General features: G+C 42.9%; 2 protein-coding genes across 2 annotated transcripts; one reads left to right on the top strand and one right to left on the bottom strand.

Moving 5' to 3' along the window:
• On the top strand, positions 1-16,279 carry faah2b (fatty acid amide hydrolase 2b). Its single transcript, XM_026162290.1, has 11 exons — positions 1-283; positions 4,299-4,381; positions 4,867-5,003; positions 5,384-5,593; positions 6,176-6,295; positions 6,848-6,983; positions 10,943-11,060; positions 11,161-11,280; positions 13,701-13,812; positions 13,950-14,138; positions 15,300-16,279. The coding sequence occupies exons 1-11, from the start codon at positions 95-97 to the stop codon at positions 15,473-15,475; spliced, it is 1,590 nt and encodes a 529-aa protein (XP_026018075.1). The 5' UTR covers positions 1-94; the 3' UTR covers positions 15,476-16,279.
• Positions 16,280-17,464: 1,185 nt separating this feature from the next.
• On the bottom strand, positions 17,465-24,609 carry nelfa (negative elongation factor complex member A). Its single transcript, XM_026162288.1, has 11 exons — positions 24,344-24,609; positions 21,286-21,457; positions 20,486-20,647; positions 20,211-20,300; positions 20,007-20,134; positions 19,816-19,885; positions 19,637-19,725; positions 19,433-19,541; positions 19,005-19,333; positions 18,817-18,916; positions 17,465-18,132 (listed from the first exon to the last, which is right to left on the bottom strand). Exons 1-11 carry the CDS (start codon positions 24,551-24,553, stop codon positions 17,948-17,950), a joined length of 1,644 nt encoding a protein of 547 aa, XP_026018073.1. The 5' UTR covers positions 24,554-24,609; the 3' UTR covers positions 17,465-17,947.
• Positions 24,610-26,114: the final 1,505 nt, after the last annotated feature.

Below are 26,114 nucleotides of genomic sequence, written 5' to 3'. Positions count from 1 at the left end.
GATGTATATAAAAAGATCGGCTGCTGTAAGCTAGGAAGTGTTCTGACTGCGGTCGACCAGCCGGTGATCTTCCGTCCTCTCACGCGCTTGAAACATGGCTCTGAGCCGGCTGGAAAGAGCTCAGGTATGGCTGTTGAAGGCGGTCACGGAGGTCCTCGTCATCGTTTTTCGCTTCTTCTCCCCTCGGAGACCTGCTCTGTCCGGGAAGAAGCTCCCGCCCGTCAGAAACCCGCTGCTGCTTATGTCGGCGACGCAGCTCGCCAAGAAGATCCGGCGAAAAGAGGTGTGTACCCGGTCAGACCTCCCGGCTGGAGGAGGAGAGGGGTGTGTGTTTGTTTAACACTTGCTCCAAGCGAGTAGATTTAACCATCTTCATGTCAGTTTGATTTAGACTCACATAAGCCGGTGTTAAATCTGGAGGTCATGGGTTGTCATGTTTCTTACATCCCCTCTTTAGCTTCTATTTCCATTCTTATTTCTATTTACAATCACTGGAGCTGAAGCACCTTGGTCCGCTCCTCAGGGACGGTTTCCCAACGCTTGCTTTCTGCTCCCAAGTCTCCACGCCCACAGTAAGACAGTAACACCTGTGGAATAACAACACACCTGTGCTGCCTGTACAGCCAGAATGGGAGCAGCCTTTTGTCGGGCTGTGCTTTGCTCCAGACAGATGTGTGGAACTTGGAGGTGAACAAATCGTGTACTTGTTGCTAGGTTTTATTGGAACGCACACATGGCGCATGTGCAGGTGCTGCTTTCATGTGGCGCTGGAGCGGTAAATGCTGATTAATGAGTTACTCACAAATGTTTTAACAGCTTTTGGACAGACATTCCGAGATGGGATGAGATAAAAGAAAGTAACATCTTTAGGAAAGACTGCTCAGTGATAACATTAAAAAAAAAAGAAAAGAAAACTACAATAGTGCAGGAAGCAGGGGTTCCCAAAGTGTGGGCGCGGGACACCCATTTGGGCCGTGAAGCTGCTGTGAGCTGCGGGCCCTGAGAGGAGAGAGAGTTTTCAATGATTTATAAAACAAACAAACAAAAAAACCCAAATAAGACTGTTCATTTTTAATTTTAAACTTGTATCCACCTTAGAGCTGGGGTGTCAAACATAAGGATCTGGGGCCAGAATTGGTCAGGCAAAGACTCCAATCTGGCCACGCACTGCATGGCTCTGGAATGGGAGGGGCATGCATTTTGTATTTTTAACAGATAACAGCTTCTGTGACATTATACCAAAGTAATTAAGTAATATAAAACATTTAACAAAAGATGTTTTTTCACATAATTGTTCTGAGTAAATAAAAAAATAAAAAAATCTTCAGTGTTATAATTAAACGATGGTCTGGGCAATGACCTACTAGAACTTTACTAGAAGTAATCTCTTATAATTTGAGCCCAAAGACTGCTTACTACAGCACCATTTCTTTATAATGTAGAAAAACTGAGATGTATGGTTATTTGCACTTTTTTGTCTTATATTAAGATATCGGGAATTAAACGTGTCTTTAAACCTCTTTACAATGACAGTTTCATTGGTCACACCTTGAGAAACGCGCACCTTTCGCGCACATATATACTTTTAGTATGACTCCAGTGTGGTGTGCAGGGGATGAGAGGCATCATCCACAGTACTAAGTGCTTTCCTCTGTATCCAGGACTGAATCATCATCCCCGATGAGCTCATTGAGTCTATTTGCATCAGCTGCTCCACCGCACAGTAGCATAAAAGCTGACACTGAAATCACCAAGTCTACTGAGGGGTGGGGGAAAAAACAGGCTGTTACTGAATGACCTTTCCTGTACAGGGCCCCTTTGTTTTTAGATTACAGTATCTTATTGTAATCTAATTCACTCTGGATAACTATATCAAACAGAAGGCTTGAGGTTTGGTGGTAGGGCCCTGTTTTGGACATAACCTGTATAAAAGATGGATGTAACTTTTGGCCAGGAAAAATGAAGCTAATGCCTTAAACCTGCATTCTTCCTAATGACCAGCAGAGGGCGATTCCACTGATTACAGAAAACTTCTGGCCTGACAACGTTTACAGAGGTCACTTCTGTAAACTCCTTATTTCCTGATAATTTCCTTTGGTCTCAGTTACTAGTTTCAGTTAGGGCTGCTCGATTATGGCAAAAATGATAATCACGATTATTTTCACTGAAATTGAGATCTCGATTATTTGACGATATTTATTTAACCCTTTAAGACCTACTATAGAACAAAGTCCGCCAGAGCTTATATTATTTTTTTTTTACATGTTGTAGTGCCATTTGTGGGAGCATTTCAAGTTGCTATACAACTGTTATAGCCCATTTTAATAATATGTATGCATTAAGTCCATAGTAACTACATTAATTACAAAAAAGTGCAATAAACTACAAAAAAATTGAAAATCATTTTTGTTTTTTTTTACATATATTTCTACTTAGAGAAATTTAAGAGGTTTATCCCTCAAAATTTTAAATACAAAAAAAGTTGCAAAAAATAGTTTAAAACAACAGGAAATTTATTTTGAGTGTCTTCATAGTTTTATTTTTGAGATACACCAATTTTTATATACTGCAGGAAAAACGAAAAAACAATCCTATGATGCAAATTTGCAAAGAAAACAGCATGTGCATCAAAATAAACTATTTCCAGCAGTGCAATTCGAGTTCTAAGCATCTCAGAAACTATTCAGAAAAGTAAACATGACTTATAAAAACACCAGTATAGGCTTTTAAGGCCTACAAGTAAAAAAACTACATTTTCCGCAAAAATGACGTCACTTCCGGTTTCGGGCAGGAAATGGTGGACATGCGATAGTTCGCGCTGACGTCTGTTTCACTGTGGGAAGTGTTACAAACAGCTGATCAGATCGGCAAAGCGTGTTTCTGGAATATTATGTTTTTGTTGCTGCAAGCGCTTTTTATGCAATTTTTGCAAAGCTATTTGTGGAAGGAAACCGTGACCGAGGACAAGCTGATGGCATCAGATGTAAGTACAACTCCTCCGGTTTCATATGCAAAAAAAATTATTGCGCTAGCTTACACGGTTCAGGTTCTACAGGGATTTAAAAATAGTTACGCAAAACGGAGCGTGCTGCTCTGACCGGCTTTAAAGGGTTAACAATAACTTTAAAAAATAATATAAAATAGTGTGCAACACCACTGAAGTTTTTTTTACCTCTCTTTTCAACCAATGGCAGTCACTCTCCAAATAACTTCTGCTTAGCTTTCCGAGCTTCCCTCGGGTCCTCTTAATCAGCGGTCCCCAACCTTTTTTGCGCCACGGACCGGTTTATGCCCGACAATATTTTCACGGACCGGCCTTTAAGGTGTCGCGGATAAATGCAACAAAAAAAAAAAAAACTAGTACCGGTACCGAAAAAAAAGAAGATTTATTCATAGCACACGTGAAAAGACCCAGGAAAACCGAGTTAACAATCAAAACGATAACAAAATAATGCTGAAAACCGATTTAAAAACCCTGAAAACCATACATTTCACACCTGAGCCTCAACTCTCGCGGCCCGGTACCAAACGACTCACGGACCGGTACCGGTCCAAGGCCCAGGGGTTGGGGACCGCTGCTCTTAATTGTTGTGACGCGTGTTCGAATTGCAGAGAGGTGCGCTGGATTTGCCCCATGGAGCAGCGCGAGAGTAAAGCATGAGGGAGGGGCTAATAATCGGCTCAGTCATTTTTAATGATCGTTGAAAGCCCAGATCGTAATCGTGATTAAAATTCGATTATTTGAGCAGCCCTAGTTTCAGTAAAACAAAACATAAAATCCATTTTTTAGTTTATGGTTATTGTAAGAGTAGGAAAGGATTACCCTGGTAATGCTAACAGCTTGTCAATCAAAATTGTTAGCCAATAAGTGTGGAGTGTCACTGGCACATCCACTGCTCACTCATAAAAAACATGTTGATATTAAGTGCTCAGCTACAGACTTCAATGACACATCACTGTAGCTTTCCTCCTTTTTTTTTTTTTTTTTTTAAATAGCGTCTGTGATCCTGGAAGAGCAGCAGGCATCAGTGACAGGAGACGTAGCAGAAACAACTTGAAAGGAGGAACTGTGGGTTGCAAAGCGGCTTGCAGCTGTAGAGAAGCTGAAGCAGCTTTTATAATCCACCCTAAAGACACTGAAGTCAAAACTTTATTTCCTTTTTTAATTTTTTTTTTTCTTTAGGACAAATCATATTCAAGTTTCACCCTCAGTTTGACTTGTTTTCCTGTTCTGTGACATTCTTTCTGCAATGAACCATAACATGTCCTTACGTGGTCTAAATGTTATGTCCCTGCAGGTGTCCAGCGTAGAGGTGGTGCAGGCTTACATTGACAGGATCCAGGAAGTTAACCCTTTTGTGAATGCTGTTGTGAAAGACAGGCAAGAAACGATCATCTCTATTTCCCTGATGTCTGATAGTGTGCTCTTGAGCTGCAGTTATTGATTATTTTGTTGACAGGAAGACAGAAACATTTTCCTGGCCCAGCACAGGGTATGATGATGTGAGGCTTTTTTTTTCTTTAACTCAGAAATGAAACTAAAAATGAAGATGTATCAATATATCAGCCTTGAAGAATGCCATCAGACTATTGGGATAAAAACATGGTGTTTAACCTTAGCAGTGCCTGATGTGTGTCTGTTCTGTCACATCACGTTTGCTGTGGGTAAATGTGCAAAGGTAGTGTGAGGAAAATATAAAAAAGATTTAAGTGCTGAAGTTTTCTCAGCAAATGAAAACATGTAATTATAGTGACAATACAATGCACAGTTTGCACTGCTGTAATTTGACATTTTACTAGCATCAGGTCAAAATCTTTTCCCTCTAAATTTGTCAGTAAACGTAAACTGCATTTCTGTCTGTCCAGGTTTGCTGCTGCCCTCCAGGAGGCGGCTCAGGTCGATAAGCTGATTGAGGAGGAGACTGGAGGAGAGGAAGTGCTGGAGGACCGGCTGCCTTTATTAGGAGTCCCACTTTCTGTGAAAGAGTCTTATGCCCTCCAGGGTAACTTCCAGAAATTTAATCTCCCGTCAGCTGCGTGAAACTTGACACTTTACTGTGGTTACCTGCATCAGGTGACCTCAGTTTTACTCAGTATTTGATACTGTTAACATGTCTCAGTCCACACATGCACTTTGGACTGTATGTATGCAAGTATGCATTTAAGCGCTGTAAATCCTCTTAGAAGGTTTTACTGTGGTAGTTAGTTTTCAAACTTCAGTTCTGGTTTTTGACTTGCTGTTCACTGAAGGAGAAAACTAGAAGTCAGAAATGTTTTCCGTCAGTTAAAAATGATGCTGAGGGAAAAGCAGAGCTGTTAGTCTTTAGTTCTAGTTAGTCACTGCAAATCCACTCTGCACATGTGACACGTCTCCCTTCTGCAGGCATGCCCTTCACTACAGGCTTGGTCTCCAGGCGAGGGATCGTGGCCACAGTCGACGCTCCACCTGTGGCCCTGCTGAAGAGAGCGGGTGCCATCCCGCTGGGTGTCACCAACACAAGCGAGCTCTGCATGTGGTATGAATCGCACAACCACATCTATGGCATCACCAACAACCCGTATGACCTGGAGAGGATACCGGGAGGAAGCTCAGGTTAGCAGCCGGTGTTGAGACAAAGTTGAATTTTTTTTATTTTTTTTTTTGCGTCTGTTTTTGTTGCCAGGAGTCGTCCTGGTTTTAATCATATTACTGAGGCTCTGGCTGTGGTGCTTTTATTTATTTTTACCTTTCCCTGCTTTCAGGTCTGGTTGAATGCTATTTTATGTGGAAAATGTTCAATGATGTCTTGTATGCAGAGCTGTACAAAATCTAAAAACCTTGTGATGTCTCTTTCTGTCTTTGTGTGTGAAGACTACACTAAACCTCTGTGAGCTGCTTTTTTTTATTTTTTATTTTTTTAAGGCAATTTTAAGCGTAAAATCTGCAACCAAACCATCGTTAGTCGAGTTGCTTTATTTTTATAATAGTAACGCTGCTTATTTCATACATTTAATGAACAAATACATTTTATGTTGCCATTTTTTTCCTCAAAAACAAAAATGTTCGTATCTGCAGGTAAACGTACTTTGTTGACTCTGTGAGGACTTTTATTGACAATAATGGTCCAGATAAAGTCCACTTCCACTGACTTATCTCTGCTCTCTCACTGTTTATCGCCTGTTCCTCTGGGCTCAGGGGGAGAGGGCAGCATACTGGGAGCGGCAGGTTCAGTCATCGGTGTGGGCTCAGACATCGGCGGCAGCATTCGTATGCCCTGTTTCTTCAATGGAATATTTGGCCATAAAACTACTCCAGGTAAAAGACACTGGCTGTGAGTCTGATAACCCCACATAAGCTAATGTTGTAGCTCTGTTTTTGTTTTGTTTTTTTTTGGGGGGGGGGGGGTTAGTAGCAGTTAATGAGGAAAAATATGTGACAGGGATCACTCATAGACATGAACCTCCAGAGGATTATCATGTGTGCCTGCAGCTCCCCTCTGCTTCTTTTTCAGCTTTGCCCACAACTTTACAGCTAACTGCTCGCATAGCACAGTGGCAGTTAAAGCCCAGCTGAGGACACAGTGGAGCATTTAGGAGCTAAACAGGCAGGTTTGTCTCAGGAGATTTCTGTTCAGCGCTGTTAAAATGTGCATTAAAGCTTTCTACGCTAGTTGTTATCTGGGCCCTCTTCGCAAACAAGCTGTGACTGAAACAAAGCCTTGGGTTTTACATTCATCAGGTGGACAGAAACTTTGAAGGAGCAGCTGCTACCCACTGCACCAGATTGAAATCTTCATGTATGACAGCGTTTTGCTTACAGATTGTTTGTAAGGCTGACTAATAGAGGAAAAAATACTTTTTCCTTTAGGTGTCGTGTCGTGTGAGAATCAGTACCCTCCTTCCTCTGGCAGGCAGGAGGAGTACCTCAGCTCTGGTCCCATGTGTCGCTACGCTGAAGACCTTCTGCCTATGCTCAAGATCATGGCCGGACCCAGAGTTGACATGTAAGGCCCTGCTGCTGTTGCTTCATCTGAGTGTAATTCGGGGCTAATGTGTTAATTCTTTTATTTATTTGTATTAGTTTATCTACATGTATAAGTGACACAGTGTGCAATCTGTGTTCATGCACAAATACAGTTCTTATGGTGCCAAGGTAAGAACTGGGGCTTACTTAGAAGAGGCTGGAGACCTTCTAAAGCAAAGTGTGTGTGCGTGTGATCAAATTATGGCTAACTGGACACACCCACATTGATAAATTGATAGCAGATGTTTCATATCCCTAATCTGCACAATAAAATGCATCCAGCTATCTCAGTGCTAATTTTTTTTTTTTTTTTTTTTTTTTTTTTTTAGTGCTTCATGGATGTGATAATGATCCACACGCAGTAACATTTTATACTCTCCTAAACTTCTTACATTTTATGTGACTGACGATTGCTCGCACATAAGAGGATTTTGGATGTTGGCTTAAATGTAATATTTTGGCCACGATGATAAACTAACTACATCATGTCTTTTGTCTTCTTCGTCCCCATCACCCCCCAACCATATCTTGTTAAAAGGGAGATTTTCCTTCCCACTGCCTCAAATTGCTTCCTCATATGGGGTTTTGTGATTGTCAGGGTTTCTTTCTAATATATTCAATTCCTTATTCTTGTATCTTTCCAATATTTAAGGCTTAGGGAGTGGCTGCAGCTCAGGAGATGAGGCAGGTCATCCACTAAGTGGAACGGTGGTGGTTTGATCCCTGGCTGTTCTAGTGTGCATGCAAAGTATTCTTGGGCAAGATACTGAACCCCAAGTTGCTCATCGATGCGTCCATTGGAGTGTGAATGTTAGAAATAGACAGCACTTTAAAAAAGTGCTTGTATGATTACGTGTGAATGAGTGAATAATGCATCTTGTATAAAGTGCTTTGAGTGCTCCACTAGAAACCTGCTACATAAGAACCAACCCCTTTACTTTTTACCCTACAATATAAAGCAACTTGATGTCACTGTTATGATTTTTATTATTTTCTTTTCGCTATTAAAAATTCTGAGTTTGGCTCACCTGTTGTGAAAACAACCTAAAATAAAACAACTCAGTAACTATGAATAATTTTGATGTAATTTAAAGAATATTGAGGTTTTCTTTGTTTTTGTGCAGCCAAACGCAGGAGATGCCAGACATAATACAGGTCAAAGGAGCTTGCAAAGAAAAGCGTCTGGACTTCTTTAAGTTGCTTGAAGACGTTTCACCTCTCATCCAAGAAGCTTCTTCAGTTCTAAGGTCAAATGGTGGAGAGTCCCTTCTACGCTCTCCAATCTTAGAGGTTTACAAGTTTGTGGACAAGGCTCAGCAGGCCCAACACTCTAAAGGAAAAGAAAGACAACGCAGGAAATTTCACACCTTGCTTTCTAAAACACTCCTCATTCTGAACCTACACAACTCGGAGAAGAAAACACACCTGAGGACAGTCAGGAGAAATGGGTGAAGAACTTTTCATCTCACTGAACCTGAAAAGAGAGTATTAGCCAAAGGACTCAATTTTGCCATTTCTCCGCAACAGTTGCCCATAGTGGACCTCATCACAGCCACAGAAACAGCCATACGGATTAATAAATTATCACAGACAGAAGCAGAGCAAATCAGGATGAAAGTCTCAGCCACGCTCTCCAGTGCCAAAGTCCCTCCGTCCAACCTCACAATACAGGAAAAGAAGGCCGTCGCTTCCCTGAGCAAAGACCACAACATCACTGTTTTACCAGCTGATAAGGGAAGATGCACCGTGGTCCTAAACACTACAGATTACCATACAAAGATCACTACTCTCCTCAGGGACAACAATACCTACGAAGCCTTAAAGCGAGACCCCACAAGCAGCTACAAAAAGAAAGTTATAGCTTGCCTTCAAGACTTTGAAAAGGACAAAATCATTGACCGCCTTTACCCAGGGGATGCCATACCCTGCATCTACGGACTTCCTAAAATCCACAAGGAAGCTGTCCCACTCAGACCCATAGTCGGTAGCATAAACTCAGCCACTTATAACATTGCTAAACACCTTGCTACCATCCTTGCTCCTCTCGTGGGGAACACCCCACACCACATCAAGAACTCCACCGACTTCACCGACAAGGTCCAGAAACTTACCCTGGATCCAGATGAAACCATGGTGTCCTTTGATGTAGTCTCTCTCTTCACTTGCATACCCACCACGGAGGCCGTGGAGACTGTCAGAAAACGACTACAAGAAGACAGCTCCTTGGAGGACAGGACCAACTTCACACCTGATCAGACCTGCACACTGTTAGACCTCTGCCTCACCACTACATATTTCAAATACAACGAAGGCTTCTACAGACAAAAACATGGCTGTGCCATGGGCTCCCCCGTGTCACCTATTGTAGCCAACCTTTACATGGAGGAAGTGGAAAGGAAGGCTCTTGGCTCTTTCAAAGGAAGAGTACCCAGCCACTGGTACAGATATGTGGACGACACCTGGGTCAAAATCAAGACACAAGAAGTGGAATCCTTCACTGCGCACATTAACGCCGTGGATAAAAACATCAAGTTCACCAGGGAAGACACAAAGGACAACTGTTTGCCTTTCCTGGACTGCGCTGTGCACATTGAAGAGAACGGCAACCTCAACATCGAAGTTTACCGGAAGCCCACACACACAGCTCAGTACCTCCTCTTTGACTCCCATCACCCTCTGGAACACAAACTTGGAGTAATTAGGACCCTACACCACCGGGCAGAACATGTTCCCTCTAAGCCTGAAGGAAAAAAAGAAGGAACACACACATGTAAAGGAAGCACTCAAAACGTGCGGCTATCCTAAATGGGCGTTCTTAAAGTCAGCAAAGAGGCACAGAAAAGAAGACCAGACACCAGCGAGGGAGGATAAGAAGGACAGACGCAACAACATTGTCATCCCCTATGTAGCCGGTGTATCAGAGAAACTCAGGAGAGTTTTCTCCAAGCATGACATCCCAGTGTATTTCAGACCCAGCAACACGCTCAGACAAAAACTGGTTCACCCGAAAGACAAAACGCCAAAACACAAACTTAACAATGTGGTGTATGCTGTACAGTGCAGCGAGGAATGCTCAGACCTCTACATTGGAGAGACCAAACTTCACAAGCGCATGGCACAACACAGAAGAGCCACCTCCACAGGACAAGACTCAGCAGTCCATCTGCATCTTAAGGATAAAGGACACTCTTTGGAGGATGCCAGTGTTCACATTTTGGACAGAGAGGACAGATGGTTTGAAAGAGGAGTGAAAGAAGCCATCTATGTCCACTGTGAGTGACCATCTTTGAACAGAGGCGGGGTTTACGACACCAACTCTCTGCCATCTATAATCCAGTTTTTGAGATCCCTTCCCAGACGCCTTAACGCCCACTCACATCCTGGGCCATCTGACCTCAGGAACCCAAAACTCTGGCTGATTGGGACCCACACCCGTTTTCACACCTTGGGTCAGGTGATTAGAGGATCATCAGGGGTCCTTTTGTCCCTCTGTGGGGGGTCACTCCCACTGGGTTTAAATCTGGGACTCTCCACCATTTGACCTTAGAACTGAAGAAGCTTCTCGGATGAGAGGTGAAACGTCTTCAAGCAACTTAAAGAAGTCCAGACGCTTTTCTTTGCAAGCTCCTTAGACTACGATGACCTGGATGACTAAGAACCTTCACAGAGACTTAATACAGGCATTTAACTACAGAGAGGTATTTTGGGTAGCCTGCGAACAGGGTTTTACCAGGGCTGTAATAACGTCAGCACTTGATCTCGAGGTTTCATTTACATTAGCATAATGGACACATTTGTTTATCAAATGGTCCAAAATTACAAGGAATTGTATAGATTTCTGTCACAGAAGATTCTGACTCAACACAACCAAACCCCAACTGTGTTTGTTAGCTACAGTAGTTCAGCAGTGCTGTTGATTGTTTCCACTTGTGCTCACAGGTTGTCCTTAAACACAAAGGTCGACTTAAAGAAGCTGCGGTTCTTCACCATCCCTCATGACGGCGGCTCTCCTCTCACAACCCCCGTCAGCAAAGAGCTCGTAGACATTCAGAGAAAGGTGCGTTGTTTTTTTGGTTTTTTTCCCTGTCTATTGCAGAACTCCTACACACTTAGGAGGAATTGTTTTACACTTTAAATCCTCGTGTGGTCTTCCACAGGTAGCTGAGCGCCTGGAGGCGGACCTCGGAGTGAAAGTCCAAGAAGTGCATTTCCCTGAGCTCCGCTACAGCTTTCAGATCTGGGACACCTACATGGTCCTTCCTGACAAGGAGGGCAAAGTAGGTCCAGAACATTAACTTTACAGCAGACAAAGAGTCAGCGGGTGAATGATGAAGACAAGGGAGAGAAACAGGCATTGGTTTCTTGCTGTTGCCAGGACTTTCCAGCTAATAAGGCACGTCTCACTAAGAGAGAAAGCAGGCTGAGTCTTAGTCACAGCACCTATTGTAGTCTGCTGCCCAGAAATGGTCGCCTAATCTGTTTAGCTGCCTGTGCACGACACACACACACACACACACACACACACAGTAATGTTTCTGCCACTTCAGAGGACAATACCCGCATCTAGATTTCCTGCAGACGCCTCGCATTAAACCAAGTCTCCTCATTAATATGTAAAGCTTTACAATGTGATCAGTTTTTGTTTCTAACTCAGAGTTATGTGCTTGGGAAGAGATTTATGTGCCCACATAGTTACATCCACGCAGTTCTCTTCAGCTAATCTGAAACGTTTCTGTTACCAGGCTGTGAGTTAGTCACAGTCAGTTTACTGCTACTTTCTACTTTAATGCAGATCACCAGTTTGATTTAAAGTGAACTTACTATGCTTTTCCTTATTTTATGTCTTATACTGTCACAGTGCTGGATGCTCATACTGAACATGGCCATGGAGTTTATTCTTTTCCTACTATTGGCTCTGTGTGATGTAAGGGGATGTCCTTATGTGGTCTTCTCAGGCACAGTATAAGAGCATTCAGTGATTGATTGCATGTAGTTCCAGCGATCATCTGATCATCCAGAGGTTGAGCCTCGTCTTTAATCCGTCTCTTTGTAATATGAGACTCAACTCAGTTGGTTGTATTCTAGTTTTATTCTTATATAAAAGCAAGGTTGCTGTATTGAAGTTAAATCACCGTCCTGTATCAACTACATCAAATATCAATGGAGGTACTTGTTTGTATTTAGAGAGGAACAGATTTGCAATTCCTTCTGATTTATCAGTTAGTTGACATATTGCTACACAGATTGAATTGAAGACACCAGCTGATGAGTGATCACAAACCCAGTCCCAGTCTTTGAAGCAACACTTTCAAAGGCAACACTGCAACTTCAGTGGACATGGTTGCAGTAATTTCTGTTTTGCTCTGGTCTCCAAGTACTGTAGCATAAAAGGGTTGTGGTAGAGTCCAAGAACAAAAATATGGGTAAACTAGGTATTCTTTAAACCAAATCTATATCATTCAGGCATCTAAATGTACCAAGTTAAAGAGAGCTAAATCAAAATGCCCAGTATAGGAGTTAAGTATTGAAACACTGGTTTCCAGTCTTTGTTGTTTCTGCACTTTTTCTCAGATCAGATTTGTATCTTGTCTGTATTTTGAATCCCATAAGAACCAGTGAGGTGAACTTCGCAACCAAAACCCAAAATTTATGTGGCTGTACTATTTTTCTTCTTTCCTTGACCCGTGAATCATTTCACACCCACCTGTTGGGTTATACAGTGGTCCCTCGCTATAACACGGTTCACCTTTTGTGGCTTCGCTGTTTCGCTGTTGTTGTTTGTTTTACTGCGTATTGTTCTGTGTCCTGATTGGCTGTTGACCATTGTCAGCCAATCTCATGTCGTGTCTCCTGTACAGTGCAGAATGCGTTCAGCTTGTCAAATTTACATAAATCTTCGATCGCTAGCAGTGTGACTCTGAAGTGCTGCACTGTATGTTTGTAAGTTTTCTCCCCAACAAACACAACACTGGCGACAAAACGTTTTGCACCGTCAAAGGCAACTACAGGTGTGTTTGGTTTCATTCTATAATACTGGACTTATTTTTCTAGAAGGTTTGAACTTAGTGTTTAAACAAGAGAGAAAAGTGTGAAAATGTTCATGCCTGTCTGAGAAAAGTGTATAAAGTGTGTAGTGAGGGGTTTTACAGACTTAAAACATTTATAATAATTGTAAAAAAATAAAGTTGGCTACTTCGCGGATTTTACCTATCGGGGGTTATTTTTAGAACGTAACTCCCGCAATAAACGAGGGACCAGTGTACTCGTCTTTACAAAGTGGGCAGTAGAGTGGCATCACTGCAGTGCAGGGATCCCAAAAAGATTTTAGAGCTGTCACTCAAAAAAGATTAGTGACACAGCCACTCTACTCTACTCTCTACCCCTGACATCCATTTTTGTGATATTTGACTGAAGTGGTTTCATGACGGGAACATTTTTGTGGCCTGTGGGCTTCTGCTGTTTTCAGGTGCTCAATGACTAATAAATCATTACTAACTTTAAACCTGAGCCTGGTGTAGTGATGCCACACAGGTGCAGGTTACTGGCACGATAATGATGACAACTTGGACAGTCTGTCAGCAGAAAATAGCAACCATGTTTGAGAGGAAGCAATAAAGAACATGGAGAAGTAATACAGTCTGTGTCCTTTCTATGACCTTTAAAAGAACTGAATTGTTTTTGTTTTGTTTTCTCCCAGCCTCCTCAGATGTTTGCTGAGTTGATGGGAGAACCAGGACGACCAGCTTGGCCTCTGTGGGAGCTGCTGAAGTGGATGATAGGAAGATCAGACCACACCCTCGCTGCTATCGGTAAAGGCTGCAATACAGACTTCCAAAGTGTTCAATAGTAGCTCTCAATTTAAAAACAAAACACTGTTATATATAAAAATGATTAAGCAATAAATGAATAAATAGCATTTAAAGTTTCTGTGAACCGACGTCTTCAGCTGTGGGCCTGATCGAGATGACTCGCATGTCCAAAACACCGTCCTCCATCATCCAGATGAAGGAGAAGCTGCAGAAGGAGGTGGATGAGCTGTTGGGTGCTGACGGTGTTTTCCTTTACCCCTCTCACCCCAAAGTGGCCCCCAAACACCACCACCCGCTCCTAAGACCCTTCGACTTCTCATACACCGGTCAGTGGCGTTCCACTTCTCACCTGATCTTATTTTAACAGCCAACATCTGCACAGCAACATCACGATTAATATCACAGACATTAAAATCCAGAAACCGCTGATCTGCTGGGACTTTCCCACACAATCATTTACAAAGAAAGGTCTGAAAATGGGAGAAAATGTTTCACTCTCAAAGCAGAATGCTGCTTCAAATTGATGGGTTGGCAGTAATTTGAATAACTTTGGGCCCCTCAGTATCAGCTGATTTTAAACCCCACAGCCTGCCTGAGTATTGTTGCTGATCATGTCCCTTTATGACCACAGTGCACCATGTCACAAAGCACAGATCTTCTCAGACTTGTTTTTTGACTGTAACAGTGAGTTCCCTGTACTCACATGGCCTCTACTCACCAGTAGAGCAACTTTGCATTTTTTTTGGAACGGGAGACTCGCATCATGGATGTGCAGCAGCTGTGTGATGTTTGTTGAATCTGTGCCATGAAGAATTAAAGCAGGTCTGAAGGCACAAGAGGATCCAAACCAGTACTAGTGAGGAATACACAAAGCTCTTTGGTGGTCAGTTTTGTTTTGTTATTTGCACCTGGACTCTTGCAGTCTGTGTGCAGGTTATCTTTTGTGCTTTTCAGTCACATCACTTTGCAAAATAACCTTTAACCTCCTAGGACCTGGCGTCCACATATGTCGACATCACATTTTGGGTTATTTAGACTAAAATACTCAATTTTGCTCTACATGGGCCTGATATCCACTTACGAGGACATTATACTGCTACTGTTCTATCAAAGTTGTAAACGAATTTCCTCATGTGGCTCTCATTTTTCTTAAAAACAAAACTAAGGTTGAAAAAAAAAAATCTGGTAATTCTTTGTTTTTACATTCATCGGGCCCCAATATGACCAAATATCAAAGAGAAATTAAAAATGCATGTCGTGGAAGAGTTCGGGTCTTAGGAGGTTAAAGCTCAGTTGAAAAAAAACTGTGGGAGACTTCAAAACCTTTTTACATCCTGGAAACTGTCTGTGATTTATCTTATGTCTGACAGTCATTTTCGAAGTTGCTATTTCTGGATTATTGCTGTTAAAAAGATTTATTCCACGTATTAAGACATTTTTTCTTTTTTTTTTCTTTTTTTTTTTTTTTTTTCCCCCTCCATACACAGGTATAATTAACATGCTGGGGTTGCCGGTGACTCAGTGCCCTCTGGGTGTGGGTGAGGAGGGTCTGCCTCTGGGCGTGCAGGTCGTTGCAGGGAAGCTGCAGGACCACCTGACCCTCGCTGTGGCCCTCCACCTGGAGAAGACGTTCGGAGGCTGGAAGGACCCCGGAGCAAACTAAAAGCACACGCTCACACAGTAGCAGTCATCACCAAGCCTGCAGAGCAGGTGTGGTTTGGCTGAGGTAGCGGTACTGCCTGATGTAGTACACAGAGAGAGCTAGAGTCGTTGCTTTGAATGTTTTAGTAGGAAACATTTTGCACTAATAAGAATTCAGTCATGATTTTGTCATCTACTCTTTTCACAGACTGCCATGAACCTGAGCTTTAACAAACTGAAAGGCTATCAGCTCTCTCTGAGCATTCACTGTATGACATAGGACAGGGTGTTTGTGTAGACAAGCCTCGCACTGTTAGACTTCCCTGGTTTTTCCACCTGCTTCACTCATGTACGTGCAGACTCATTGTTACTGTTTTGACTTTCAAAAGGTCATTTTTGATTGTTTATGTTCACACTCGCAGCCACCCAGGTTGTTACTGTCGCTCTAACTGATTGGACCTCTGCAAACACTCAGCGTGAACCTGAGCAGAAGTCTCCTGAATACATTAAATAATGATTTGTGCCGCAACTACAGAGGCAAACGGACAGAGCTGACAATCAGGTATGGGCTAGACATGATCATGCATTAAACACTGGAAATAAAGTGTTAACCAAAGTGCTTCAGAGATGACATTAGATGGTCCAATAACAGAATGGCAGGCACCAGTGGAATAGAGATTATGAAGGAATACTTATCTGACATCGGTAGAGGAAAACGGCCTTAATTTAATGATGACATGAATGTTGCAGATCAGTGCAGTGACTGAGGCGCATGCTTTATGTTGCAACTCATTTTAATTAATAAAAAAAGTATTGTTTCATATTACAGCTGTTTTTCTTTTAAAAACCCTGTTTGACTTATTCCAATGAAGAATTCAAGGTGATTGTTATGCGCAACACACAGGCCAGAAGGCCAAACGTGTAAGGACCAATGGGCAACACTTCAGCTGAATTTATTTTTTTTAATAGCTCGTCCACCTGGATAACTGTATTCAGAGCACAATGATCAGCAGTTAACTAAACAACATGACTGACATAGACAATCCCATAAAACAGGATTTAAATTTTTCTGGGTGAAATTCTCGTCATTTAGTCCGTTACTTACGATTTATTAGCAAGGGTGCAACACACACTGGCTAACAGCTGTTTAAGAACTTGGCAACAGGGAGGAAAAAACCCACTTTTAACATGAATAAACCTGAAGCTGAATCAGGCTCAGGACAGGAATTGGCCTTTTAATACAGTATCTCTGTCAAGTTCAAGACATGAATCACAATCAGTAAACAATTAAGTTGGTTAATTAAAAACAATGAAAGTGAACGGATTTCATATTTTCATTTCACTGCAACAAGATTTACAGAAACATTTTTCTCTTGGTGTATTAGATCACTTATGGGATATTGATCCCTATGTGGTGACCTGTGCTCACATATTTAAAAAAAAAAAAAGTGCATTCACACTATTCTGAAGCAGTTTAAAGTCGTGGTCAGTTCCTCTCTCAGGCTTTCTCCAGCATCACTTTTAAGCTTGGACTGGTTGGCAGGTGTTTTTAGGTCCAGGTTATGATCTGAGTTTTCAGGTGGAAGGACACATGCTGCCTAATTCATGCTGTGCTAAGACTTTGAGAAATGCTCATGCCACACACAAAGACAACTATACTTGTTTCAAATGCAGATCTCTGCCCTGTGTTGGTAAATTAACTATTGTTGACTGAAGCCACATCAAGGTACTCATGAGCAGGGCAGGAAGTCAGACACAGGAAGGACGCAGATTAAATGTTGAAACAAAACCACACTGGAGACACACACCGTCTCATTGGAGATATCTTAATAAGCATGTGTTTAAAGGTGTAATATAAGTTAAACACATAATAAACCCCCACTGGTCAAAGTGAGTAAGAAAGAGACACCTGCTGGAGTCTGTCATTTTATTTTCTTCCCTTCTTTTGGAATAAAAGGATGAAAAATTATTAAACATCTACCAGAAGGCTCCAAAACAGAGGTGGACAGCATTAAGAACTAGTTATTTTTCTTTATTTCATCTCATCTTTACAATGACCGTCTTCGTTAATTTCTGTGTCATCACAAAACATGGTTTGGTTCTGAAATGTAGAAGAATAAGCTGCAAACGTCACATTTGCACAGAAAAATACAGACGGCTCGTCGTCTTTCTAAACACGTGACATGCTTGTACCTCAGTACAAATGTTCAAAGGTGCCTGCCGTGAGAATAACTCGTATCTCTCTCCTGTCAACAGCATCATTCAGAAATCGGAAGTGACATAAAAACAATAAAAGGGTAAGGGAAACAACCCCCCAAAAAAACAAGTCTTCAAAGAGTCCCACATTTTGGAGGTGCAGCAAAAGGGAGAACCTTTCTCTCCTTGACAATCTTTCACCCTCCCCGTGCTCGATTTGGCCCAAATGTGTATGCAAATACTTTGTAACTGTGCGTAAACACGTCTGAAGTGGGGATTCCTGAGCGAGCGCATCGCCTCAGGAGGTGTTGGTGATGGGTTTGTATTTCTTGAGGCGGGTCCACTGTCCTGTGGAGTAGTTCATTTCGAAGACTGTGTCTACCAGCATGGTGGTGCTGCCAGTGCCGTCGGCTTTGGGCAAAACCTCTGTGTGCTCGCTCAGCTTGATCTGGATGATGTCCCCCTGCTCCGGGCATGGGTTCTCTGCAGGGAATGGATGGGGGGTAGGGAAGGGTGGAGTTAGAGTGGTAGGCTGGTTAAGTTTTTGCCTTGTCAGATGTGCATAAATGCTGAGAAATTATGAGGGACATCTACTGTAGTTAAAACTGCATTTAAACTGAAACATATTCTGTAAAATCCTGCAGCAAATGTGGGGAAACTCTGAATGACTACAGGGAATTCAGATTTACACAGGCCTTGAGACCAGTCAGTGACCTTATTGACCTTCATTTGTTGGGAAAAATGTTGCTGGCAGGTGCTGGGTGAATTCAATGCAAACTGGAAATTGAGACTGTTCAAACACATTCATAGTAGAAGATGTGCCTCACTGCTACAACAGGTTTAACTTTTATTTAAAAAGGTGCACAATCTCCAAGTTTTACTGCACTTTGAGAGTTTGCAGACAAGTTTCCATCTTCCATCCAAACATGCATCTGCAGCAATCTGCTAGTGACCAAAGTCACATTGTGTTAAAGCTAATTTGCAAAAAAGGGGAAAAAAAAGGGTGAAGTGAATGAAAACGGGTCTGACAGGAAATAAAACTGGTAAAATGGTAAACTAGATAAATAATCTGTACTTTTGGATACAGGCTATGTGAGGAAGTAATATGCATTTATGAAAAAGCTGTTGTTTTTTATATTTGCATCAAGCAGCTAAAAACTCTCATACCTCTGGATCCAGCCATGAAGCCCAGGATGAGGGCCTTCTCCGGCCTCGTGACCTTGTTGGCGGTCTTGAACATCTCCTGGGCGGCGTACATCTGGTCTCTCTGACGGTCGGAAACAGTGGGGACAGATAATTTAGCTGACGTTTTAATATCCTCTGACTTTGAAAGTCTTGAAATGGTGTTTATTTACCGTAAGTGAGAGGTTCTTTTTGGGCTGTGGCTGTGGTGGCGTAGGGGCTGCTGTCGGGGTGGGGGTCTGAGGTGTGCTGGGAGGCTGAGTGGGGGTCTCTGGCTGGCTGGCTGTCGCAGCTGCTGGTGGTCCATTGCTGGCGGGGGTGGATACCGGTGTGCTGGGGGATGTGGGAGTTGCAGGGTTTGCTGTGGTTCCTGCGTTGTACATAGGCGGTCTCTGCTTGTACTGGCCCGGTAAGGTGGCGTTGGCACCTGTGGTCGCTGTCGCCGACTCCTCTGGCTGACGGGCCGCCTGCAGCGTGTCCCGTCCCGAACCACCAGCATTGGCTTTGGAGGAGGAGGACATGAAGGAAACGCATGAGCAGGGAATTTTACTTTATATGTTTGAGTGAGAAAGCGCTGAGCCCTGGGAGGTAGGCGGCTAACCTGGCTGTGCCTCGGAGCTGGGAATGTAAGACGAGGAGGGAACCATGCTGGGTGTGGCTGGTAGGTAGCTGGTTGACGGCAGAGGATTCTCGTTCAGCGACCCCAGTTTCTGAGAAACAACACAAAGGAGTGAACCTACGGTGGCAGAGAGGCAAACGGGGGCTGGTGTGACAGAGAACAGTAGATATACGTTGGGTTAAATACCTGTGCGGAGACGAGGCCAGCAGCGTAGTCGGGTGTGGTGTTTTCCACCACAGCTTCTTCTTTGGCTGCTTTCTCTCCAGCCTCGGTTTCTATATCATAAAAAGAAGCACAGGTTAAGCACCGACAGTGTCACACTTTATTGCTCAAGAAAATCTAACTAAGGCTGTAAATTTACTTACCCAAAGTCTTTCGCCTCCTCTTAGCTTCTCTTCCAGCTCCAACCATATCCAGCTCTGAAATATCTAACAGCTGAACAATAGGAGAAAAAAACCCCTCTGTCACTCCAATCCTGCAGGAGCTCAATGAAAGCGAAGAACAAGGATGAAAGAATGAAAGCCGTAAGAAAAACGATACACTGGGTACGACTTACCTTGACCCCCCGCTCCTTACGCAGGGGCGTCCGTGCGGGAGCAATAGGTGTGCGGTTACTGGGAGGGCTGAACATACTGGGGGTGGTGGGGCTGCGGAATGGGGCTTTGGGAATCCCCTTGAGAGGAGCTGTAATGCAAACGTGGATGCAGTGAAATAATTTAAATCTTTTTTTAGTAGGACTTTTTTTTTTTTTTTTACTTACTTGTGGTGTCAATCTTTTTGACCAATCCTCTCCCTTTGGCATGAAAAGGCACTCCGGCTGTCTTCTTCAGCTGCTGGGCTGTCTCTGTAGCTATAAAACAAATTGGTTTAAAACGTGTTAAGTTGGACAATCAATTTTTGAAGAACACCAGACACTCACAATCTGGCAGGCACAGTAAAACGAACACAAATGCACATCTTTTACCCCACCCCACGGTCTCTCCCCCCCATAGCTGTGGGACGTGGTGTGTATTGGCCATTATTAAATGAACTTACATTTCTGCAGCAGCTCTGCTCTCAGGGTTGCACTCTTGGGCTTCCTCTTCAGCTGGAAATGTTTGACGGGAGGTGTGAGGGGTCCCACCAGAGTAGTCAATGCACTTTTATTCAGGTACTGGCACTCCAGAGGAAGCATGGCCGACGCCTCGCACTCGCTCACTGAGGAGGAAGAGAAAGGTGGGGATGTTAACTGCAGCACTGACCACTGTGCTCCTCTGTCTGTGGCTGGTCAGCAATATAAAACACGACTCTGCTCACTGAGCTGACGAGTGTTTTTCATTAACAGATACTTTATCCCTTTGTTACTGCTGAAAAAAATTGAATTCAACATATAAGACAGCTCGCATAAGTTAAATAGAGCTCAAGTAGTAAAAACTTAAAATTAATATAAAATTAAGGAACTAAATTTAAATGAAATAGAAGTAAATATTTAAGTAAAATATCAAAACATGACAATTTAAATAAAAGCGTGGAGTTATGTTTCTGCAATCAACACTAATCTAAATACAGCGACAGGAAAAAACAGCAGAAGTGCTTCCACTTTAAACCTTTTGAGTCTTGCTTGTGGTCATCTTGCCTTCCAGTTTACAGATAAAACAACATGAGGGGAAACCACTGTACTACATGAGATCCGTCTACACCAGAAACCACCTGGGTAGTTTTCATGGCTCAGAATGGCTCCGCAAGTCATCTGAATATAGTTAAAGCAAAGACACTGTAGCTATGCACTTGCATTTATTTAAATGTGTAAGACATCAGCGCTCACCTGGAAATTATGCAAATGAATATAAAACTACCTTTCTCCCTGAGCTCTCCGAGAATATCCTGCACATTTGGATTCTGCTCCTCCAAGTCCAGATTCAGAGAGCCGGTCTCTGGGAAGGACTTGAGGATGTCTGCAACCATCAGCACCCAGGGCTCTGAGTCCACCGTAGCCAGCTGGATTATCTCCGACAGGGCCTCCTTCATCTGGCAAGAAAGGTGGTGTTAGTGAAACCTACAGACACTGTAGTTACTTTAGCATTAGTTCCACAGGTTAACAGCACACAACCGAGTCTGTGAATCTATTTTTGGTCTGCGCTCATGGTTCAGAAAACACCGGTTGCTTACATGAAGAAACAACTTGCATCATATCCTCCCGGACAGCTTGAATATGAGTGTGTGTAATCACTTTAACTTTTCAGACACACACTTTTCCTTTAAAAAAAGCTCACACCTGACACACACCACCCCGACACTTTACAAATTGTAAGATAAATAATCACTCCTGTACAGACAAAAAAGTCCAGTTTAATCAAACCCTCAGAGTGTGACTGAAATAATATAAAAGTATTCTGAATACTAGTTATTATCCCCGAGTATCTTCCATTTTTCCATCTTTTAAATTCACACCTCCTCCATCTCTGGAAAATCCAGCATGAATAAACATTCACATAACTGCGATTTCAAGACTTTAACAACTGGATACAAAGAAACCTGATTTTGTGCAGTGATGTTTATCAAAGGGAAGCCATCCAACATGCAACACGAGGAGGACGCCAGCTTCAACCAACCATTAAATGCAGTCATGTTAATATCCACGTGACAGAGTTAAGGCTATAGAGTCTGTCCACCTCCCTGCACTTATAGGTTCAGTGTTGCCAAAATCAACCCTGTTCCAAAATACTTTGCAAATGACATTTGTCACTGACTTTCCTCCATAGTCGATGCAAATGACAGTCAGTATTATTCAAGTCATCACACATTAGAGCAACCTCACAATGATAACTATGTTTTTGCAAAAGTAAACTCAAAATGCACCGTTCCAAATGATTATGCAGGTTCAAAATCTTTTATTGGTTGTAAAGAACTGAAAATTGGTCATTTGCTCAATATGCAGCATTACTGAAATCAAAAGCCGTTTCAATCAAAAACATCTTAACAAACCAAGTTACATGTTAACATGGGATCCCTTCTTTCATAGAACCTTCGCAGTTCTTGCATCCATTGAACTTGAGTTCATAGATCTTTTCCTTGAGTATGCTCCAAGGTTCTCAATAGGGTTGAGGTCAGGGGGGCATGAGGACCACGCCATGAGTTTCTCCCCTTTTATGGCCATAGCAGACAATGCCACAGAGATATTGTTTGCAGCATGAGCTATATTGTCATGTACCCTAGCCTTAACATCCTCTTCTGTCACACCAACCCTCTGCATCACCAGACACCCCACGATGCAATATCATAATTTTTTATCATTTTTCAATATGGTGAATATTGCGTCAAAATATATTGTGATTTAGCAATTTTTCCTCAAATTTAAACTTTCATTATCAGTTGTATCCCACAAATAGCTGGCAGCCAGTAGCATTGCGCTCATTGACGAAGAGTCATTCAGACTGATGGCAGCATGTTGGCAATCTGTCTGTGTTTATAAGCTAGACAGCACTTATTTGCAAGCCTTGATCAGTGTCTCTAAGAGTGACTGGAGTCAGTCCAAGCACGATTGTGACTGTCTGCAGAAAGGTGGCCTCCTATCAGGGGACTTGTGCAATTTCCTTGTGATCAAAAGTGGTCATAAGTGCAAGATCCTCAAGCTGTGAGCAACCACAAGTTATAATCTGTTGCATGCAATCACCAGGCAGACATCAATTCTTTTTAAGCTATAAGGAGGTAGCTCTACTACTTTTACTCCTGTGACTGAGCCATTAGCTTGCTCTCAAACAGTTGAACCAATTTAATGCAAGTTTGCTCAGCTAACGTTATCTCAGGATGGTGGTTAAAAAGAGCTGAAGGCATTTAACTACAAAATATTAATATTTGGTGGCCCTGTGTCTATGAAGCATCGCCTTTTCTCCCTCCACACCTACTACATGTCCTCCTTCACTACATCCATGAATCTCTTCTGAGGCGTTTTCTTTTTCCTCCTGTCTGGCAGCTCCATTTTCAACATCCTTTCTCCAATAGATCCACTCTCCCTCCTCTGCACATGTCCAAACCATCTCAGCCTTGAACTCAATTGATTTCTTTTCATTTCTATCTAAATATTAACATTTTCAGCTCGGTCTTGTCTGTTTTTGTCAGAGCCACTGTTCCAAAACATTCATCATAGCAAGACTCGCTACCATCTAGTAAACCTTCCCTTTCACACTTGCTGCTCTCCTTCAAAACCACTTAATTAAAATAAATATTTGCATTAAAACAGCCAAGAGCTTCCGTGGTTTGCATACGGGAAATTACTCCTGAGCTTAGCCGCCAATTTCACTTAAACAACACACTTGAATGCTTGTTTTAAGAAACCCCATTAATAATTAGCTTAATAATTTTGCATTTGTTATTGAACAGTCTGGCTATATAAGCCACACAAATGACGGCTGTGTATCGTTTCCTGCGGGGGGAACAGGTGATCAGTGGGTCCGGGAGCTAGTACCGCCCTCCAGCCTAACGCCAGCTCTCAGCCGCCCATCCCACCACAATGTCCGTGCGAGCACCGCTAGGCTAGCGTTGCTCGCTGTAGCCGGTAAACAACCGCTGGAAAGACAAATGTGCGCAGGGGTAAAGTCAGCTCGGGAGCATCCTGTCGTTAGAGGGTAAAAGTGTTTCGTGCATTGAAGCCGGGGTTTAAAAAAAGAAAAAATGGGGAGCATGTCGAGGAAATAACGAGTTTGCCGCTTCTTCAGTTAGCCTTCGGATAAATATGGTAGCATAATGTTAGCTGGAAAGGTTTATTAATATTGTTAGGCTTTTAAATATGCCACTAAACCGTCACAGGGACCTCAGTGCTTTTTAAAATCTAGCGCAATTATCGGCTCGTTTCTCAGCCGTGTATCCGAGGTAACAACTTATCGTACCTTCCAGGCTAACACCGAGCTAACCCACCTCGTCAACGGTCCTCCGCGGAAGGTGCAGCATCCCGAGCAGGAGTTTCAGCTTCACCGGCGGCGACAAGCTCGAAAAACATAGCCGTATGTTGTCGATAACCGACACGGTGAGGAGCGAAGCGATGCTCGGAGGCGTCCAGAGCTCGTCCGTGGATCCTAGTTTGTTGTGAAGCCACAGGCCGGTGTCGCTGTCCTTCATCGACGCCATCTTGGAAAAAGAAGTGTTTTGAGTTCGGGCATTTTAACAGGCTACCTAAGAAAACAGCAGTCAGGACCCCGCCCATAACCCGGGGTGGGGTGGGGTGGGGGGCAATTGTGAACGCAGAGCCGTGAGGAGACCGGGTGAAATCCACCTTTAAGTGTGGAACTGTACACAGTGTGTGGTTAATAAAGTTTTAAGAAGGAAGGTGTAAACAAGGGCAGATGCGGGAAGTCTTTGTTACCTCATGTAATACAGTGCTACACATCTGCCGAGCAGAGAAACATCTGTATTGTCATAGTAACAGGTTATTTCAACCCTGCCCTGTCACAGTTTACTACACTACTGGCAGCCACACTTCTCACTGGTCCCCGATATTTGCTATGCTGCTTTTACTGCATTTAAGCAGCCTGTTATGTTAAACCACAGCACATCCAACCCATTTAATCGATGTCATATGTTTGCTGTGCTAAACTTTCCCACCTCTAGGATGAATAAAGTATATTATTATTATGTCCTCTTATCTTAAAATGTGTTTTCTTCGGGCTGCGACCTTTAGGAGTCGCCACAGCAGTTCACCTGCCACCATATCCCTGACATCTTCCCGTCACACCAGCCCTCCCTCACTACATCCATGAATCTTCTCTGGGGCTTTCCTCTTCAACATCCTTTGTCTAATATATCCACTATCCCTCCTCTGCACATGTATAAACCATCTCAACCTTGTTTCTCTAAAGATCCAAAGTGCTGAACCTGAGCCATCCCTTTGATGGATTCATTTCATCATGAGTCCATCTTTTTGTCAGTGCCACTGTTCATACATCGCAGCAGGTCTCACAACCGTCTTGTAAACTTTCTCATTCACTCTTGCTGCTATCCTGACACTTGTCTCCACCCAATTCACCACGCCTGCATTCTCTTCTTCACCCCTCTCGTGCACTTGTCTTTTGCTTTAGGTGGTTGACTCCAAGTATTTAAACTCATCCACCTTCAATATCTGTAAATGTTCACCTCTCCACACACACATGTATTGTGCCTTGCTTTTACTTGATTTCATTCCTCTTCTCTCCTGTGCGTACTTCCACCTGCTCCACACTCTCTCCATGGATCACAGTGTTATCTGCAAACATCATAGTCCACAGAGACTCCAGCCTGAACTCATCTGTCAGCCCAGTTGTCACCACTGCAAACAAGAAGGGGCTCAGAGTCCATCCCTCATGTAATCCCACTCCCACCTTGAACTCATCCGTCACTCCTACTGCACACCCACCACTCTGTTATCATTCATGTCTCGCACCACCCTCACATACTTCTCTGCTATTCCTGGCATCCTTATATACACTTTCTCTAGATCCACAAAGACATCTTAAATGAGCTTGCTTCACTAATTTGTGCTGTTTACAAGTATATAGTCAATTATTATTTGCTCTTACTTATTACATGGGATATTAATTGGATATGTATCTATATCTTTACACTGTATAGTCGCCTCATTTAATGCCAGACTATAAACATGTAAATGTCAAAAACATGAAGATTCAGTGTGCTGCAGTAACAGACTTAGGCTACG

This window comes from Astatotilapia calliptera, chromosome 3 (genome assembly GCF_900246225.1).
Source record: "Astatotilapia calliptera chromosome 3, fAstCal1.2, whole genome shotgun sequence".
Taxonomy (NCBI): domain Eukaryota; kingdom Metazoa; phylum Chordata; class Actinopteri; order Cichliformes; family Cichlidae; genus Astatotilapia; species Astatotilapia calliptera.
The sequence above is the reverse complement of the archived record's forward strand: the minus strand, read 5'-3'. Positions and strand labels throughout refer to the sequence as shown.

Bases quoted from the DNA above. Each gene is read 5' to 3' on its own strand.
- nelfa (XM_026162288.1), bottom strand. From the start codon at position 24,553: ATGGCGTCGATGAAGGACAGCGACACCGGCCTGTGGCTTCACAACAAA. The intron at 20,135-20,210 runs GTAAGTAAAAAA...TTTGCATTACAG, and splicing joins CAAAAAGATTGACACCACAA to CTCCTCTCAAGGGGATTCCC. The intron at 19,726-19,815 runs GTAAGTAAATTT...TTTATGATATAG, and splicing joins GAGGAGGCGAAAGACTTTGG to AAACCGAGGCTGGAGAGAAA.
- faah2b (XM_026162290.1), top strand. From the start codon at position 95: ATGGCTCTGAGCCGGCTGGAAAGAGCTCAGGTATGGCTGTTGAAGGCG. The intron at 6,984-10,942 runs GTAAGGCCCTGC...TTGTGCTCACAG, and splicing joins GCCGGACCCAGAGTTGACAT to GTTGTCCTTAAACACAAAGG. The intron at 14,139-15,299 runs GTCAGTGGCGTT...CTCCATACACAG, and splicing joins CTTCGACTTCTCATACACCG to GTATAATTAACATGCTGGGG.